Source organism: Kryptolebias marmoratus, linkage group LG20 (genome assembly GCF_001649575.2).
Source record: "Kryptolebias marmoratus isolate JLee-2015 linkage group LG20, ASM164957v2, whole genome shotgun sequence".
Taxonomy (NCBI): Eukaryota; Metazoa; Chordata; class Actinopteri; order Cyprinodontiformes; family Rivulidae; genus Kryptolebias; species Kryptolebias marmoratus.
Genome location: NC_051449.1, coordinates 6056526 through 6074864, shown reverse-complemented (window position 1 = coordinate 6074864; position 18339 = coordinate 6056526). Strand labels below are relative to the sequence as shown.

The following is an 18339-nucleotide window of genomic DNA, read 5'->3' as shown; positions in this document are numbered from 1 at the left end:
AGTCAAAAAACCATATGTAAACTTATATAACCCGAGTATGAAAGGAGCACGGGTGTTTTGTTCTTATCCTTATCAGAGCAATTGTTCCTCTTCTCACCCTTGTGTTTGGCCTAAAGCCCAGATCATCTCATATTCAGACCCAGTTGAATATAAGAGTTCTTTGTAGTGAGGCTTGCTTCCTTTCTACCAATACAGAATTAATTTTCAGACATCCCAACTGATACCTTTACAAAAAAGAGAACACGTCTATAATATGGACTACATGACTGTATGGTTTGCTATTAAATGAATAGTGGTAATGGTATTGTTTCACGCTGTGTTCCTCTGTGGCTTGCTCTCTCTTACCTTTGTAGAAAAAGAAAAGAACAAAGGTGGAGAGGGATGAAGACAAAGAGGATGATACAATACAAGAGGAAGTAGAAAACTGCCAGTTAGAAATATAACTTGCATAACGTTGAAGATGCACTTTCAAAATTAGGGGTTTGTTTAAAAGAAAAATCTTCAAATGCACAGCTATGTGGTAAAAGATGATAACAGATCCCTGAGCTGTTCTACTTAGGAGAATAAAAAGTGGGAAAACCACTGAATTATGCTAAACCTAGAGGGGAATGAACTCCACTCTCACCTACTTAGAAAATGCTTTGAATATTTTTTATAATGTATCACCTCAGAGGATATCCCTTTGAGGCCGGACCCAGTTTTTTCATGGATGCATTCACGAGCTGGTTGCAGTTGTGCTCTGGACACCTAGATTGTGAAGTGATTCAGCAACTCTACACTCAATCTCTGGAGTTCCCTGTAGATGGATTTTGAAGACTAACTATTGAAATGAAAATAATACAAATTCCATCTTCTTGTTTTATAGATAACTAATTTAGAGTGGAGATAAGAAATATTTAAAATATATCTATATTGCATACACCATGTTTGTGTATTGTACTGATTGAATGGAGCCCGAGTGGAATTCAAAATCACTCAGTCTCAGACAGAAAATTGTGTAGTCCTCTTAACACAGTGGAAACTAATCAATTTAATGAGACAAGACACTGTAGTGTCATTTACACCAAGTGAGTTACCCTCTTAGGAATGAGAAGTCTGTCAAAGTTCCTTTGAAGTGGGGTTTTTATCTATCCACCCCCCACATATACCTACAGCAACATTTAAGTTTCTAACAAAGAGCCCTCCACTGAAATAAAGACTTCCCCCTACTGGGAGGAAAAGCTTATCATTCTGTAGTGTATTTTTTTTTTTTTTTTGATGGAATTAGTCTTTTTACTGAAGAAACAAAAATATTAGCGTATGTTAGCTTCTTGTATTGCTGCCTATAAAATGTATGATTAACATTACTGGGAAATGTTTGTGGGCTGTGAAAAATGCAAACCAATGTTAAAACTGGGTGAGAGACCCCAAAGGGGTTATTACACGAGTCAGCGGCTCTGTCATATCAGGAGCCACAAACAGGGAATAATTTAAATGCTGCTGCAAAGCTTACACTTTAATCTGCCCTTGACTTCTGCTTAATGTCTGCATTTCAGGTAAACTATTTAAAAAAAACACATTTTCACAGCATGTCTGATTAGTTTAAAGTAACTGTGGTGTGTTAATTGATCCGTGGGAAATTGTTAAACTTTGGACTAGCCAGGCTGCATGGACAGAGTGTTATATTTATACCAAGACGGCTGAGCTTCAGAGTTGCTTCCATAGTGTGTACTTGTTCTGTTTGTTAGGAGAGGGGCAAAATAAACTATTTTTACAGAAATATAAACTAAGAAGAATGAAAAAAACAAAAACATTTTGGTAACCTTTTTAATCCAAAAGCACGAAAGGCTTTAACATAAAGGTCTTAAGTATTTTTATTGCTATGCCTCAGAAGTCTTTGCAGTTCAGCAATAAAGCTGCAAAAATCTAAAAATAAATAAATAGAAAGACAGGTTGGTTATTTTTCTTGAATAAAAAGCTTCTTATTTTCAACATATATTCTCTAAAATATTTGTCATGCATTTTATTCGAAGTAAAACTTCACAAACAAAAAATGAATATTTCTCAAGACTGTAGACGCATGCAGCTAACATCCACAGTCCCTATGTCCTTGGATTTTAGTTAGAAGAATAATTGTGGCCTCTTTTGTTACACACATCAAAAATTATGTCAAGTTGATAGGGATGATTTGTATGGCCTTGTCTGTCTATTTCTACTTTTTTTTTGTAAATTCCTGTGGCTTGGCTTGTCTGCCAATTTATTATCCTTTCTTTGTTCTTCACTTTAAAAAAGGGAAAAAAAAATATGGACGGGTAAAAATTGGAGAAAAATACTGATGCTGTCCTCAGAAAGACTGATGTTTTCTATTTCACTGTCTTTATAGTGCGTTTTAAGGTTGTATGTAGACTACAAAATTTGCAATCATAGTACACAAACATTTGTTTAGCCATCAATCCAATATAATGTTTTACATGTCCTCTGATGAAAAAAGCCAGTGTACTTTTAACCAAAAGTAAAACACCCTGGATTTGCAAATGAGTGAGGCTAGTGGCTGAGCCAGTAAAACATAAGCCAGGCACACAAACTGGTTCTTCCATGATGTGGAAAACAAATAGGACCATTGTTCTCTCAGAAGACGTTTGTCACGCAAAGAGTAATTCTGCACTCCGAGCAGCTTAGCAGATGAACTCAGAGTTTTCACTGGTTATAGCAGTAAAAGAAAGGGCAGAAAGGGCTTAGCGGGGTTTTGTTGTTGCAATACTCAATTATTATGGAAAAGATGGTGTAGTTTACACATGAATCTTACTGGAAAACATTTGGAACATCCATTACTGAAAAAAGTAACGCCCTAATTCTATCTTAAGAGGTTAAATTAAGAAATTCTATCCAGTGATCCAAAATGATTGTCAAGGAGGTATGTCTCTGCGACAGACTCAAGCAGGTAGAGTAAGATCTAGATAAGAGAAGAGAGTAAAACAAGTAAAAGAGAGAGGAGAAGGAGGAGAAGAGGAGGGGGTGGGGGAGGGGTTCATGCCAACCTCCTGCCAGCTACAATTACCAGTGTGAGTGGAGTGTGGCAGCTAGGGCGATGGGTCTAATCAGAGCCCTGCTGAAAGAGACCCATCCCTGTACCTCCTGTCCCACTGGGAGGCTGCTGGAGCTCAATCCACACTAACGTCAGCCAACGCTTTCCCCGCAACCCAAACACACTCATCTCAATGAGGGCAAACACTCCAGACACCCCACTTCCCTTCTAACAGGGGAGCCCTGACACAGAGGCAGATGATACAAGACGTGCCTGCCTCATTTCCATATCTCCTTCCTCCTTATAGTCTTAAGTGGAAGAAGAAGGTGAATGTCATGTGCTGCCATTAATGCTTTAACTGAGGATGTTGGGAAGAAAATTAGAGTCGTGAAACATGGAGGGGGAGCATATGGCCTGGAATATTCATGAGAAAATACTGCTACAATTTGACAATGAGTTCAGTCAATATGTATTAACTGTTAATTTCATTTAACGTTAATGTTAAGCTTCAGTTTATACTGACTGGTATCATTCTTAACAGAGAAATCATAAACACCCCTATGCTCTGTAGCATGCACCTAATGAAGTCAAAGCAGCAAAACAACCCTGGAATCATGAGATATTACTGCTCTAAATTCAGCTACTTTTACACATACATTACTGCACTGTCTATTAAAAACAGTTCTTACAAAATATTAAGGCCATTTGGCTCTTAAGTAATAGCTACATGTTTAAAAAATTGATCCATCTTACTACATTTGTTCTGCTTAAGAACTAAAACTACTTTGGTCCTTCCAATTTGTTTAACTGATGAATTTTTAATTGTTCTCTTTTTTAGAAGTCCAACCTTTGATGGGGAACTAAATATAGAGCATTAAATGTTGCCCGTCTCCATTGGTTTTGAGTCAAGTTGGCAGTGAAAAGAAAAAAGAGCAGTCTGCAGAAACAAAGCACATGGCCTGCAGCTGTTTCTGAGCCAGAACATTGTCGAGACAGACATTTGCATCTGCCTGAGACACGGAAGTGTGTGAGAGGTGTCAGCAGCTGCAGGAGGTGCAAACAGAAAGCCAAAGCTAACATGAGATCAACTGAAAAAGCCGCGTGAAAGGTTGACTTGCCGACAGCGTGTCAGCGAGTTCACTTGGACAACTGCAAAGGTAGTGATGACATTACAGCCTGCTGTAATTAGATCAAAAGCTGCAAAAAACACTTCCTGTTAAATTATCAAAACACAGGTCCTTGGGTTCTGTCAACTTTTTCAATGCAAGTGTTTGATAGATATGGCAGTGCTATTTTGTGTTTATTCTGAAAAGCGGCGAAAAACATGACCTAACAGGCCCTATCAAAAAAGATAGACTGACCTGACTGGTATTTATGTAACTGCCTCTGTACTTTAGACTTGGAAAACATCAGAGTTTTCTCACATGTTTGCCGTAAAGGGCATGTGAGCGGAGATCTCTTCTACTCTTCAGAGGCGTGCTAGTTGGTGGAGATCCCACTGCAGAGGTCTCCTCAGCGGGGATGGCATGGCTCACCCCAACATCAAAGACCTCAACAAGGAAGCCATTGATGTAATGCTGTTGTAATGGCATGAAAAATTCTGAAAAGCTCCATGGAAAAGAACATAAAGACAAGATGCAAATCATAACCAAGGTAATCATTTTCCACGGTTTGAATGTTGACGTGGTGGGTGATTAAACAACAGCCTGTTCGCAACATAACACAACTACACAACGTACATTTAAATATGAACCGAACACCTTGGAAAATCTGCTTTGTCTGGCACGCTATCTTTTTTGAGCGGGTGTTATGCTAGTTGCCATGGAGATAGTTGTGTATCAAACAAATAGTCCTCAGGTAATATGAGCTGCATGCACAGACACACCTGCACGCAACGGACCATCACAAAAAGGTGTAGCCATAACAAAAACCCTGCTAATGCTGTTGTTATTACAAACCAACACACTTGTGGGGGTGTCACAGCACGGTCACTCTGCTGTTTATCTGACTGTACTATGAGTAAAAAGGCTGTAATGCATGCCATGACCTTTGAAATAATATACTTTTTTTGTCTAGCTGAGCAGAACATTTGGCCTTCCTTCCTCACCCACAGGCAGATAATCAATAACAGTCATCTAAATCCCCCCCCCCCACACACACACACACACTTCTTTCCTCTCCTTCCATCCCTTCTTCTTGTTTTATCATTCCTCTCTCCACTTTTCTATTTATCTCTTCTTCTCCTTCTTTCTCACATCTGATATCATACTTCCTCTGTCGTCAGTATGATCTACAACCCTGCCAGATGCCCCGTGCCTGTTATTTATGCTGTGGTGCGCCGGTTAGTACATCACCCTGGCCTCTAACCTATTACTGCAACCCAGGGGTGGTCCTCTGGATTCACATGGTTATGCTGACTGAGTCACCTTGTGGGACAAGTGCTGCTGCACAGAATCACATCCTCCATTACCTACGCTGTACGAGTAGCTTAGCTGTAGGCTTTCATTTTGGTATTACAGCTCTGCTTCTAGCCTTGTGCTCCTGTTAACAGGAGACTGATTGAAGACCCTTGAGATTATGGTATTACAGAGTATACGGTTTGTGGTTTACTATTCATTTTAATGTAACTGCCTCTAAGATGAAAAAACCTCAGGGCTTGTGGTAAATTTCTGTGGTAATGCGATGTGGCTAATAAGACAGGCTATTCCTCCAGGTGTCCTGGGAAAAAGAACAAGGACAGCACCAACAAAAATTGGAAAGCGTGACGGTTGATGAAACTGTCTCAAAAAAAAAAAAACCAGAGGAGTGGTTTGCAAATAAATGAATTAATTGATCCTCTCCACAACTCAAATTAATGATGGGCAGAGGTTTATTGTGACATGTTTAGTGTAATTACAGCAGATAGGGATGGCTTTTATGAGTTCTGAGAAAGGCAGTGTAGGTAGTCCAATGTGGCAGGTTCTGTTAATTAAATCCTTGCTGACTGTGCTCCTGTGACAGGCTTTTCTTATTCTCTCAGTCAGAGATAATGAATAATACACAGTCTGCTAGTCAATGTCGACAGCCCCAACTTTGATTATGTGGAGGTTTGCAGAAGTGATCGGTGTTCAAATATATCACATTGTGGCATGACCTATTAACTGCTCACAGCAGAAGGAGTGACATGCAGTAATTTTATCAACAGATATCAGTGGCAAAGAGGAAAGGTAAATGTGACCATTTGGCACAAGTTATTTGAAGGCTGGTAGCTTTTTCATGGATGTTTGACCTGGCATAAACAAAAATCTTTTTACTTCTTGACATCCTGAGAACTCATTTAATATCATGTTTCCAAAAGTTTTCTTCATTAACTTCCAATACTTCATATAAACATAACCAGAATCTGTAGCCTTTTCCAGATGGCAGACATCTGAGTTCCTAATGACAACCTTGAGACAAAACAGACAAAACAGTCACAGTAACATTTGAGGTGTGACAGCAGTTAAAATTCCACTCTTCTACATATTAAAGTGTGCTGAACAGGCAGCGAGACAAAGGCCTCATAGAAGCAAATATTTTATTACACTTACACTAACGAGCATTGTTACAGTCAACTATAACATTTTATTTCACTTTACCTAACGTGACTGTCTGTAACACAGCCACAGAGATGAGGCTAAGGAATTGTTCCCTTCTTCATTTAGCTCAGGCACTGATAAAATACACTTGCATGTAACGATAGGAACAACCTTGAAACTGGAACATTTGAACAGCAGTAATGATTATGATTTAAGGATGTAATTTGTAAGATTCTTCTGAAAAAAAAAGATTAAATTCCAAATTAAGATGAATTTTCAAACTTATTATGGAACATTTTTTTTAAAAAACACTGCTCAGCAACTTAAAGAAAAATTAGCTCCTATCTCTTTAACATGAGAAAAATGAGAGGCCTAATAAAGGGGGTTGGGCAGATTGTGAGACAAGGCAGTCTCCTCTGGCTTGTGTGGATTGGTGGATAAGCCAAGAGGTCTTGGTGTGTAAACGCGTGAGGAAAAGGGGTCAGGGTGAAAGGACTCCCATTAACCAGCTCACTGAGTGTAGGTATTAGAGCCCTCCCGACATGCAGCGAGGCCTATCCATCCATGGCCCGTCAGGCCTAGGGAGCTGTTGGCCAACAAAGATATGAGGTGGACTTTGTGCTTTACTAGCGGCACAAAAGTCCCGGGGTATTTTTTTAAAGACATTGTACAAAAGGAACACTAAGTACAAATTTGGTTGAATTTTTTACTTTTTTTTTATTTAGTAATTTTTTTTAAAGTCTCATTTAAAGTCAGATAGATTCTGCAATTCTTTCAGGTCTCTCTTTTAGGTTTAATTTCTTGTACCTGCATCAGATTTGCACAAAATAATATAATAAAACAGCTTTTTCAGATTTATTAATTTTCTTAACATTGTTTAGGGAACAGATGAATTTCTTTCTTTTTTATTTTAAAGAAAGTTGTACAAGTGAAACTAAAATAGACCACAGGTAAATTTATATGCAAGGTTTTCAATTTAGATTTGTTTTAATATTGTGAAAGGATTATTTTTTCTCCGGTATCTGAGCGTTGATAAAGACAAACATGGGCAGCTTTCACTGATACCAACATCAAAGTATTTGAATGAAATCTCTCTGACTAAACCAACCAATAAAATGAGCAAACATGAATGGAAATAGAAGCATTTTGTATAAAAAGTCATTTTACTCTGAGGCCTCTGTGATTTCATTATGGAGTCATCTCAGACCATAGTGACCATTTTTTTTTCCAACCATTTGTGTTTGGAGATGTTATAAAAAGTAACAGTGATAAATGTGATGAATAAAAAATGAATGCAAAATTCCAGCACGCTTGCCTGAGAAGTATTTTTTATCATGTATTATACATGTTTAACCTAAACAAAAGCAATAAATAAAACGATTAGATGTAGCTGTCTTCAGTTTCAGAGTAATCGATCCACACTGACTTGCATTTGCTCCTTCAAAAATCTGATTCAGGAGCACATTTGTGAGTGACAGTTGCTTACATTTCTGACAGATCTGATCTATCTTTACATTTTGATTTGTCACTTTTTCTTTCAGCTGGTCTACAGTAAGATGGAAGACAGTGGGATTAAAAAAAACATTCTGTGCTCAGATAACAAGACAGTTCTCATAAAAACTTTCTATGGAAGAAAAAAAAACACCACATCTGTTGTGATCTCACAAACAAGCCTTCTGTCAAATGTGTAAATGAACGATAAAAGCCTGTTGCACCTGTTTGTGTCAGATACTGAACAGGAGATGTCGATTCACTGATATCCATCTGGTCCAGACGATGCACAGATATGAACAGATGTACGTTTTGTCACATCTCCAGTATCTCATGAAGTCCAGAGACAATGTCCAGATGAGAAGCGTGATATGTCATGACAATCTGTGCACGTTTAAAACAGAGACAAGATGCTTTTCTGGTTTCAGGAGGCATGACATCACATCAGCCAGGAACAAAAAAGCTTTTCTGCACACTTAATTGATGTGAAATGCTAAAAAGTAAGTATTTAATTCAGTTACTATTTATTTATTGGCTTTGTTATTATATTACATACTTGTTAAAGCAACACACAGTTAGTTATTAACTAAACCACTTCTCAATTCCATCAACCAGTCTTGTTATGTTCTCCCCTTCCTCTTTCCTCCCTCTCCATCCCCTTAGGCAACAGACATGATCAGTACTGACGGCGCAGACATACCAGACATTTCAGTTACAGCTTGCCAAAAGCATGGTGCTACTGATGGACAAGTACAGATAATAAAACATAGCCTGAAAGTAAAACTGACTCCAGATATCTTACATAGTATAAAAGAAAATGTAGTCTGGCTTACCAGACACATCCGTTCACATGTGCCAAATGTAAACAGTACGAATATTTTAGACTAAAATTGATACTAACTCATCATGTTCATTAGTTAAAACAGAGAATGAGCATGTGGCTTGCTGCGTGAGCCTAAAAAAACAAGGAAATGTGTAGCAGTGATGGATTGCTAAAAATCAAAATCAAAAACCTCCTAATTTCTTAGGCAAAAATCAGGTTAGACAAGCTTCCAACAACTCTAAAAATCCACCTGTCCTACTTAAAATGTCCAAGTCCTTGGAAGAAAGGACGTAAGGATGCAGATTGTGTGGCCAGGAGAGCGATTCCACCTCACCATATTGTGAGAGTCCTTGGGAGAAGCATGCACAGACAGATGCAGTTTGTATCTGTCAGCCTGGATATGATCTACAACACTGGGCCTGCAGCCAGCAGATGGTGGGGGAAATTAAATCTGTGACACAGACTGTCACAATGGAGCTCAAAAATACAGTGCGGGGGTTACACCTGTAGATGTGTTTGTGTGAGAGGAAGTTTGTAAGCACACTCAAGTTTGTGCTGCTGTATTATGTTAGCCTGTTCTGACAGGTAGCTGTCCCAAAATATAACTCAATATTTGCCATACTTCTTCATAAATTGCATGGACTGTTCAAAATTAACTGAGTATTCGCCTTCTTCGGGACTACAAAGAAACAAGTATATATAAAAAAGGCAAGAAACACTAACAGTATTCAAAAATAGAATTACACCCGGAGAAAAAGTAATGTTGGGTAAAGCAGTTAAACAGTAAACCTTATTTTGGTCATTGTGGCTGATTTGAATAGAACCGGGGAAAAGACGGGATTAAGTTGTCAGAGGAGCAGCGTTCGGTATTAAATCATTCCTATAAAGCTTCTGCATGTATTTATCTTTCCTTGGAAGAGGCGCACTGAGATTTCTATGCTGTTTATCCAGTCAGGTTTGTTGTCCAGACTTGCCTGGGTCCGGAGATATTCATTTCTGGCATTGTGTCACAGTCATTTTCTGCCTCTGCACCAGGGACTTTAACGCGCAGCAAGCAAATAAAGGTCTTTTCTTACTGCCAAGGCCGTAATTTGCTTACTGCTACCAAACACAGAACCATTCAACACAACAAACACACTGAAGTTGGAGACTAGTCTCACCAGAAAACATGTAATAGGAACAATTGTTCACATCTTTAAAACATAGAAGTGTTGCAGTTCCTGATATAAAACTGAGTTGGAAATGTTTTGCTGAAAAGTGAAGGAGCTGTGGAAAATGTGTGGGACAAGTCTCCAACTAGAAATCTCTAAAAAGTACATGGATTGACAACTTCTTTTATCTCATCCTTCCTCCTTATAAGCATTTTTACCACAGTGTCCACAGCCTCCATTGTGACGTAGCGAGGATTGACATCATCGTGTAGCAAAACGTGGGCTGACTAAGGAAAGTGCTGGGTGGAAAAACTGCCATCCTTTCACCACTGCCCTCCTTTCCCATCTTTAAATTAGAGGCATACAGTTCTATTAATTCTACTCTAAAGTTTGGTATTTTGTAATTTTTTTTACAGAGCAGAGCATTATGCACTTTTTATCACTTGTTAAAGCTTTGAATATCTCCTACATGACCTTTCCAAAAATTACACTTTTCTCTAGATATATATGTTCAAAAATAAGTTGCCAGGCATGTTCACCAGAAGAGTACGAGAGAGACACTTTCTAATTCACGCTCTGACAGTGGAGAATTCTGGTAATGATGGCCCTTTTGATCTGGTACCATTAGATAAGATCCCTGCTATCTAGAGACAGGTCTGCTGTCTCCCAAAGGACAAGAGAATGTTCTTCGGCACAAGTAATAAAAAGCCTGAAAAGCCACACAGTATACCTGCATTTCAGCTCATATTCAAGGAAACTTCAAGTCACAGGGAACTCAGCAGCTACCAGTTTGACATTTTTTGCTTGCTTTAGCTTTTAATGGTGGAGGAATTCTGCAATTCCCAGAGAAACGTGCAGCGAGCTAACTGAAGCAGAAAGAGGTGAATATTTTCACTTAAAGATTTTAAGGGATATTTGATAAATGCAAACCACTACAGGCACATTTGTTGTAGTTAATATTTCTGGCTTTCAACACTTACTTGCTCTTTTAGTTTGGAGATACAGAAAATATGTAAAGTAAAAAGTGAGAAATTCTTTCATTTCAAACCATAAAAGGCTATCCCTTTTTAAAAGCAACATTTGTGTTTGTATTGAGTTTTCTTTTTCTTCTCACAGATATGCGAGCTCCAATTAGATGTTTTTGTTGAATCACTTCACCAAGAATCCTGCAAGTTTGTGCTCATTTAGAAAACATAACTTATTATTTCTAAGCTAGTCTTCACAGCTGTAGGCCTTTTCCCAGGACTTGTCAATTTTGCAATTCCCTAGTTGCTGATAGAAGCCAATTAAAACCGTATACTTTTAAGGCCGTAGCTCAAGGCAGTCTGCTCCAAATTTCTTAGTGGTTTTCAAGCGAACGCATCAAATACAAATAGCAAAAAGTCTATCCACTTCATAGGCGAGCCACATCAGTTTTATCATTAGCATTACTGCCATGACACAGTTTTGACACCAACCAAGTCATTTCTTGATCTGAGCCATTGCATTTTACATTTTACATGCTCATTAAATGTTAACACAGTTGAAAATGTGAAATATCGCCATGACACGGAGTAATGGCAGCACACTGCATTGAAGACTGATGTTGTGAGCTGAGATGTCTTTTCTGCACAGTGGTGGTTTACTTCATACATCACAGAGACAAGCACCATTTACCTGGACATTTACTGAGGCAGTTCAATTCAAAAGGGGGGTGGGGGGGCGCTCAAGGTCAGAACATTGGCATCGTTACCCAGGTAATGAGTCATTGTTCCCCTCTGGTCATCGCTCTACACTAGCCTACCACCGCCATGCCATCCACCACAGTCAGAACAGAGATAGAGATAGAACAGAAAAAACAGTGGAACATCACAGAGACAAGAGGGCAGACACAGAAATAAAAGAGAGTGAGGGAAAGACTGCAACAGTATTTCCCCATCACAGCTCCCTGTGTGGTCTCAGCTACATCTCGTCATTATTAATCCATGCAGGTCAGACGGACACACAGCTGACTGACTCTCTCTGCCTCGCTTTCTGACACACACTTTCACATGTGATAAGTCACTTTGCATGTGAGGCAACTGTTTAAAACATGATGAATTATAGACGAGTTGCAGCTAGGAACCTTTAATAGATGACTTATGACAATGCAGTGATAATAAAAAAAAAGAAAAAAAGAAAACCTCGAGCCTTCTCTGTATTCAGTCCGTGAGGAATGAAGAACGGCTGTCTCAGTGGTGTGACCTCTCCAGAGGGGGCGTGAGAAATGCGACGAACAAAGAGTGAGGCCGTTACAGCGTGACAGAATTACAGAGTGACTCAAGACTCGTGCTTGCTAAATTGCTAAAGCTCAACTTGACTGGTGTGAAAACGGGGCTCTTGTCAGGTAACTAGAACATTAAATTTTTTTTTTAAAATTTCAGATAGACAGAGTGACAAGTGAGGGTTCATCTCGTATATTATTTCACAGGTTGTGACTTTAAACACCAACTCGGAAAATTACAAACAGCGGGATTAACTTTCTTTCTTTCGCTGGAAATGAAAGAAATCTTGGTATCCTAAAAATGATATTAAATAAACTAAATAAAATAAAAAATGGCAAAAAACAATATTTCAGACATTTCAGATTTCTAAACATCTATTTGTACTATACAGGAAGTTGGCATTTGTGACAAAATAAATGTGAACCCAATAATTAAGCAAAAATAACAAGCAAGTGATCCTGACAAACTAATGCCTTGTACTTTTCTTCATAAAGCACAACTTTAAAAAAAGAAAAGTCTGAAAGTGTGTTTAAATCTGTGCTGGTATGACTGTTATAATCCATATTTTGCAGGATTGGCAGAATGAAATAAAGAGCCAGTATATGAAATAATCATAATTAATGCTCGACCTTCCTTTGCTCCACTAAAACCTATAATCCAAATTGACTTAGAGCTGTAATGACTTTACCAGTCTCATTGCATCTCTGGATGGGTGAGGGGGTGGGGGGATGGGGGGTTCGCTGCATGTTAGGAAAACTTCATGTGTATGCAAAATCACATGTGCTTGCATTCCCATTTTTTTTCTTGTCAAATAAAAAAAAATGACATTTTTGCTTATAAAGTCATTTTTTGTCATCCTGTATTCTGTGCAGGCTGACTGAGACATGACGTTATTTTCAGCAATGCTCAGCTCTCCCTTTTCTTCATGCACCTGTCTGAGGAGCCTGTCTTGGTTTCCTGCCTTGCTCGTGGACACCACAGTGAAGTTCAAATACAGGAACTCGGAAGGAATCATTGGTCACTTTCTCCGGATTTTTGTCATTTGGCCTGCTGAAGTAAAAATAGACCTTCACATGTGAAACAGGCTTCACAAACCTTCAGGCTATCACAGGTCCATTAAAGAGGAGGATCATTAGTCTCCATCAGTTTGGTGCTGCCCCAGTCTTTCCCAGAGTAATTCTGCTGATATGAACTTGATGTATCACGGAGCTAAAACACAATGGTCTAAAAATAGAGCATATCTGATATTGTAAGGGTTTGCATGTTAGGATTGAGTGTGTTTGTTAACAGTGAATACTGTAGGCATAAATGTGTGTCTGTGTGTGTGCATGTTTACAGTGCACGTGTGGACATAAACCCAACTCATCCTCTGGGTTTTCAATGAGCACATTCGGAGAGTTATTCTGATTGAACATGATGTTAGGTTCTGCTTCTCCCCAGCCTGTGTTTGTGTTAAGCAAACAAAGAATAATGCGGACAGACAGAACCAAATTTTACATTGTTCCTCCTTTACTAATCTGATGTAAACATAAATGAGCTAAGTAGGCAATGTTAAAATGAGTTGTAAACTGTCTATCTGATGAATATAATCTTGGTAAAAACTTAAAGTTTATGTCTGGGTCTCTGAGGGGTTTTGCTGCTGAGAACAGGGGCAGGTTTGAGCATGTTTTGAAGGGTGGTCTGCCTCTTAGGGTCAGAACAGAGCAGATAGATTACGTCTCCAGTAACAGCATCAACAAAAGCTCAAGGTTTTTGGTATTGTTGTGATTTGAGACCTCGCAAATGATGTCACTAGTTCAGATAATATGCCTGAAAGCTTCATTTAAACTCTCCATAACAACATCACAGCCAGATGCTTTACCCAGCAACATTTCATAAGTTTACTTCCTCTGGTTGACACTGAATTGTCTCAGCAAACAGAAACAACTTAGAAATGTCCTATTGGAGTCTAGATTTTGATATAATGTTTTTCTTGATGCACCTTTCCAAAGCTTTGACAAAGACATCAACTTCACCAGTTTACTTTGGCTGGCTGCCATTTCGCTTTGGGCAGGTAACGTAGAAGAAACATGCCTGAGTTTGTAAGCTGAGAACAGCTGTCTGCAGGTTTTATGGGCCTACATTGTTTTGGTCTGTGCAACCAAAACAAAGAGCTGAAAGGGACTCAGGTGATGATATTCAGCAGCAACTCTATGAACCCCTTTTCTCAGTTTACAATGTCAGCACAGAAATAAAGTTGAATACAGCCTTTAGTTCGGTGCATAAAGGAACTTTTTAAAGATTAACAAAAATACAATCAGTGTTGCACACACTAATTGTCTGGAAACAATCCCATGCATGCGCTGAAGACAATGCTGTGAAAAAGAAACCTTAAGCTTTACAGACTTCTTGTTTTTGCTCTTTCTTTTTTTTTTTTACAGTTAAATGTGTCAGATCAGCAAGGAAATATTAATATTAAGCAAAGACAACCGAGAGCAGCTATCAATAAGCCAACCTGGCCCAATGTGAAAAAGTAATTGCCACCCTTGTTAAATCATGAATTAGCTGTGATTAATAACATTTTTGGAAAGCTGAGTTCAATTTCACTAGCCACACACTGGTAATTACTTTTTCCACTAAAGCCAGGTTGGTTTGGGTAGCTTTTTACCATTAATAAATGAAATCATCATTTAAGAACTGAATTTTTGTATTTACTCAGGTTGTCTTAGTCTGATATTAACATTAGTTTGATGATCTAAAAAGCAAGTGTGACAAGCAGAAGAAAGCTGTAAGAATACAGCATTGTATGCACAGGTCATGTTTTATAGATAAAAGACATATGAGGTGTTCGTTTAGTATGTTAGTACGTGATGAAAAAACAGAACTTGAGACAAAGCACTCTGATGATGAGAATATTTGCTCGCTGTTCACTATTAATGTTATCAGTCCACATTTTCACTAACTAAGGGAATCCAAGCCGAGTGTCCCATTTGGCCCAAACGCTAAAACTATGATTAATTTCATCGCATTCACAAGAGCTTCGGGTCATGTTAACCGCTGTTTGTCTCTGTGGCCAACAATATTCTTCATGATGCTGTGAAAGTGAAAGGGGTAAATAAAATTTAAAAAAAAAATCTTTATTTGTACTGAAAAACGTCCCTTTGAGAAGATTATGCAAGCCGAGATACCAAATCAGAGTGGACGAAAGGAGGAAGAAGGGATTGGTGGGTGTAAGTAAGATGGAATTAAAAAGAGGATGGAAAGGATGTTTGAGAGAGAGAAGATCTGTTTTAATGCCAGTGTAATGGCAATGGACAGCTATAATCCTCCCTCTGGCGAACTCTGGAAATCTTTGCTTTAAATATTCTAATAAAATTAATTCTTGTGTAGCATCCACATGACAAAATTACAATCAACTGAAGGAAAAAGGCTGCTCTCACAATTGGACAATGATCAATTTGTAAATGAGCATTTCTTCTAAAGTTCAGATGACAGGCAGGGAATTTAAATTAAATGTTTCAGAATTTCAGTCGACACAAACCATATTTGTTTTATATATTGGCTGTAGCTTTGCTTCATCATGGCAGAAGGTTGAAAAAATGGAGGGGGAAAGGAGATATATTAAAAAACGGTATTTGTTAAATATTTCATGTTATCTATTAGCTGAAAGGTTGAGCTCTGTGTTATCTTATTTAAAACACATTCCTTGCATTTTCTTTTTTCACCTTGCATTAGGATGTATCTGCTCCTCCGTGACACTGCCAATACCAGGAATCCATGGATTTAGCAAATGTTTATGTATGAATTATGAAGGCAAATACTGATATTTGTTTTGGACATATTGGGATGAAAGCTTCAAGTACGACTAGCAGCAGGGTGAAGGGGAAGAGTTTAGGAAAAAAAGTGAAACTGAAAGCAAAGGGAAAGAGAGAAGCCAAGCAAAAAAAGGGGGGCTTATCTTACCTTCCAGCACTGTAAGCTTGACACTGGTGTTGATCTCGCCAGCACTGTTAGTGGCTGTGCACTCATAAATGGCTTCGTCTCTCTGGGTGCGCAGAGGCTGGATCCGCAGTACAGAGCCCGAGCCATCATCAAATTCAATCACCTGTGACAGCCGCAGCAAAGCAAAAGGCCAAAAAAGTTATTTTTAGTGGCCTCGTTTCCTTTTCCAAAAACATTACTTTATTGCAAGATACAAATAAAATCCATCTCAACTTGACAATAACAGTTTCTGCCCAAAATTAATTTTTGCATTTTAAACTTGGAACTAGCTGGGAGTTAATGTTACTGTCTGATGTGGACAACTGTTCTCACATGGATCTATGTTCTAAAGAGTGGTTGAAAAAGCAACATAAAAGGCGTGTTTCATACTTATTTTTGTTGTATTTGTGTTCACTTGTATTATGAGAATATATGTGTGTTTTTTGATGTAGAAGTCATGGCTTAGCACCAACCTCATAGCGCTGGGAGCTGACTTTCTTGCCTTTCTTCATCCAGGTGATTCTAGGCTTGGGCTCTCCAGCGGCCTGGCATACAAACGATGCAACTCCCCCAGAGATGCCTGTATGGTCCTCAGGGGTTTTGATGAAACTTGGCAAGCCTGGGAAAGATGGCGTGAAGGGGTAGCGGGAGGGAAAGGAGTAAATGGAATGGAACAAAGTAGACAGAAAAGGAGAGAGGGACAGGTGAAGGTGATGTTAGTGACTTTTCCACACAAGCATTTTAAACATTGTAAACTTTAGGTATCACTTTCTCCTCACAAAGGCATTGTTGCTATGAACACCTGCAGCTCAGTCATGGGAAAAAAAATCAGTCTTTGTGTCTGTCTGTCACTGTATCATGTTGAATTTCAAACCTTTTTTCTTCAAGATGAAGCATCTGGACTGGTTGGCATCTCCCACAATCCAAACAAGACAACTACTGTGCTTGGAGTCTGTGTATCTTTCAAACTTCACTGATGATGTGTGTTTACAACAACATTGTGCACTACCATGGAGAGAACCTCCAACTGTGTTTTCATTCTTTTGCCTTGAGGGTTTGACTGGGCACCACACCTAGCATCATTGTGCACAGGACAATGAAGTGTGTATCTCACTGACAGCCTGTCAAACCTGACATGATGCTACAATGAGCACACCTTAGCTCCCCGCTATAGCCTCCGTGCAGACATGCATAATCCTGGCCTCAGCAGCACGAGACAATGTCCTTATTACCAGCTCCGTCAGCTCATGTTTCATCTGTAGAGTCATTAAAAATGAAGGTGGGGATCACCTAAACCGCAGACAAGCAGACTGCCCCATGGAGACATGCACAAAGGGGTAAATCATTATGCTCTGTACACAGAAGAGCCGCCAGACTTTCCCTCACTGAGAACACATTGGGGAAATCCAGCATCAGCTTTCACCATTCTTCTCTTTTTTTATCTGTTTTCTGATAAACTAACATTGCAGGGAAAAGTATGGGATGCGGGGTCAATATCTGGTCAGAATAACACGGCATTCAGAGACCATGCCATCACTCAGTATTCACTTGGAGAAGAAGAGATGGTGCAGGGCGTCTTTGCACGAGATGTTTTTTTAAGCAGTAGAAGAATGTAAAATAAGACACTGCAAGCTTACAGGGACTAAAGTGTGCAATGATACATAAAACGTTTATGTCATACAGTATGACTGCAAACATTCAGATGCAACTGGTCATAGAGAGGGGTCAGCGTAGTGTGTAACACCTGCAGTTCTGTTTCATTCCTTCCTGACTGCCAGTGGCAGTAAACAAAGTGGATATGTCTCATCGCGCTCCGCGCAGGTCGAGAATTAATGTAAACAAAGTCACGCACGTGACACGTAGCTCACCTGGGCGTGCGTCTATAAATAGCACGTGTGAGGCTACGTTCGGCCTCTTTGTTCTTCTCGCGGTCGACCTGGCGTGCTTCACAGGTTGATTTGCTCCATAAGTCCGTTTCTTCGGTACTTATTGCAGGGATAAGGAGGTACACGTTGGTGTACGGTAAGGCGTCATCCTGCCTGTGACTTTTTGGTCGGAGTGCTCGTGGAGCCCTCTAAGGCGGTGGGTGACACGTCTCAATTGTTTGTTT

The 18339-nt window shown here is 39.2% G+C and overlaps 1 protein-coding gene across 12 annotated transcripts in view; it reads right to left on the bottom strand.

The window, feature by feature from the left end:
* Positions 1-18339, bottom strand: part of LOC108232870 (receptor-type tyrosine-protein phosphatase F) — a 176292-nt gene that overhangs the window by 82369 nt on the left and 75584 nt on the right. For all 12 annotated transcript variants that reach the window (XM_037972987.1, XM_017410920.3, XM_017410924.3 and 9 more), the window contains exons 3-4: positions 16703-16848; positions 16212-16353 (exon numbers count right to left, since the gene is read on the bottom strand). In XM_037972987.1, the coding sequence (XP_037828915.1) occupies positions 16212-16353; positions 16703-16848 (288 nt within the window). The remainder of the gene's footprint in view (positions 1-16211; positions 16354-16702; positions 16849-18339) is intronic.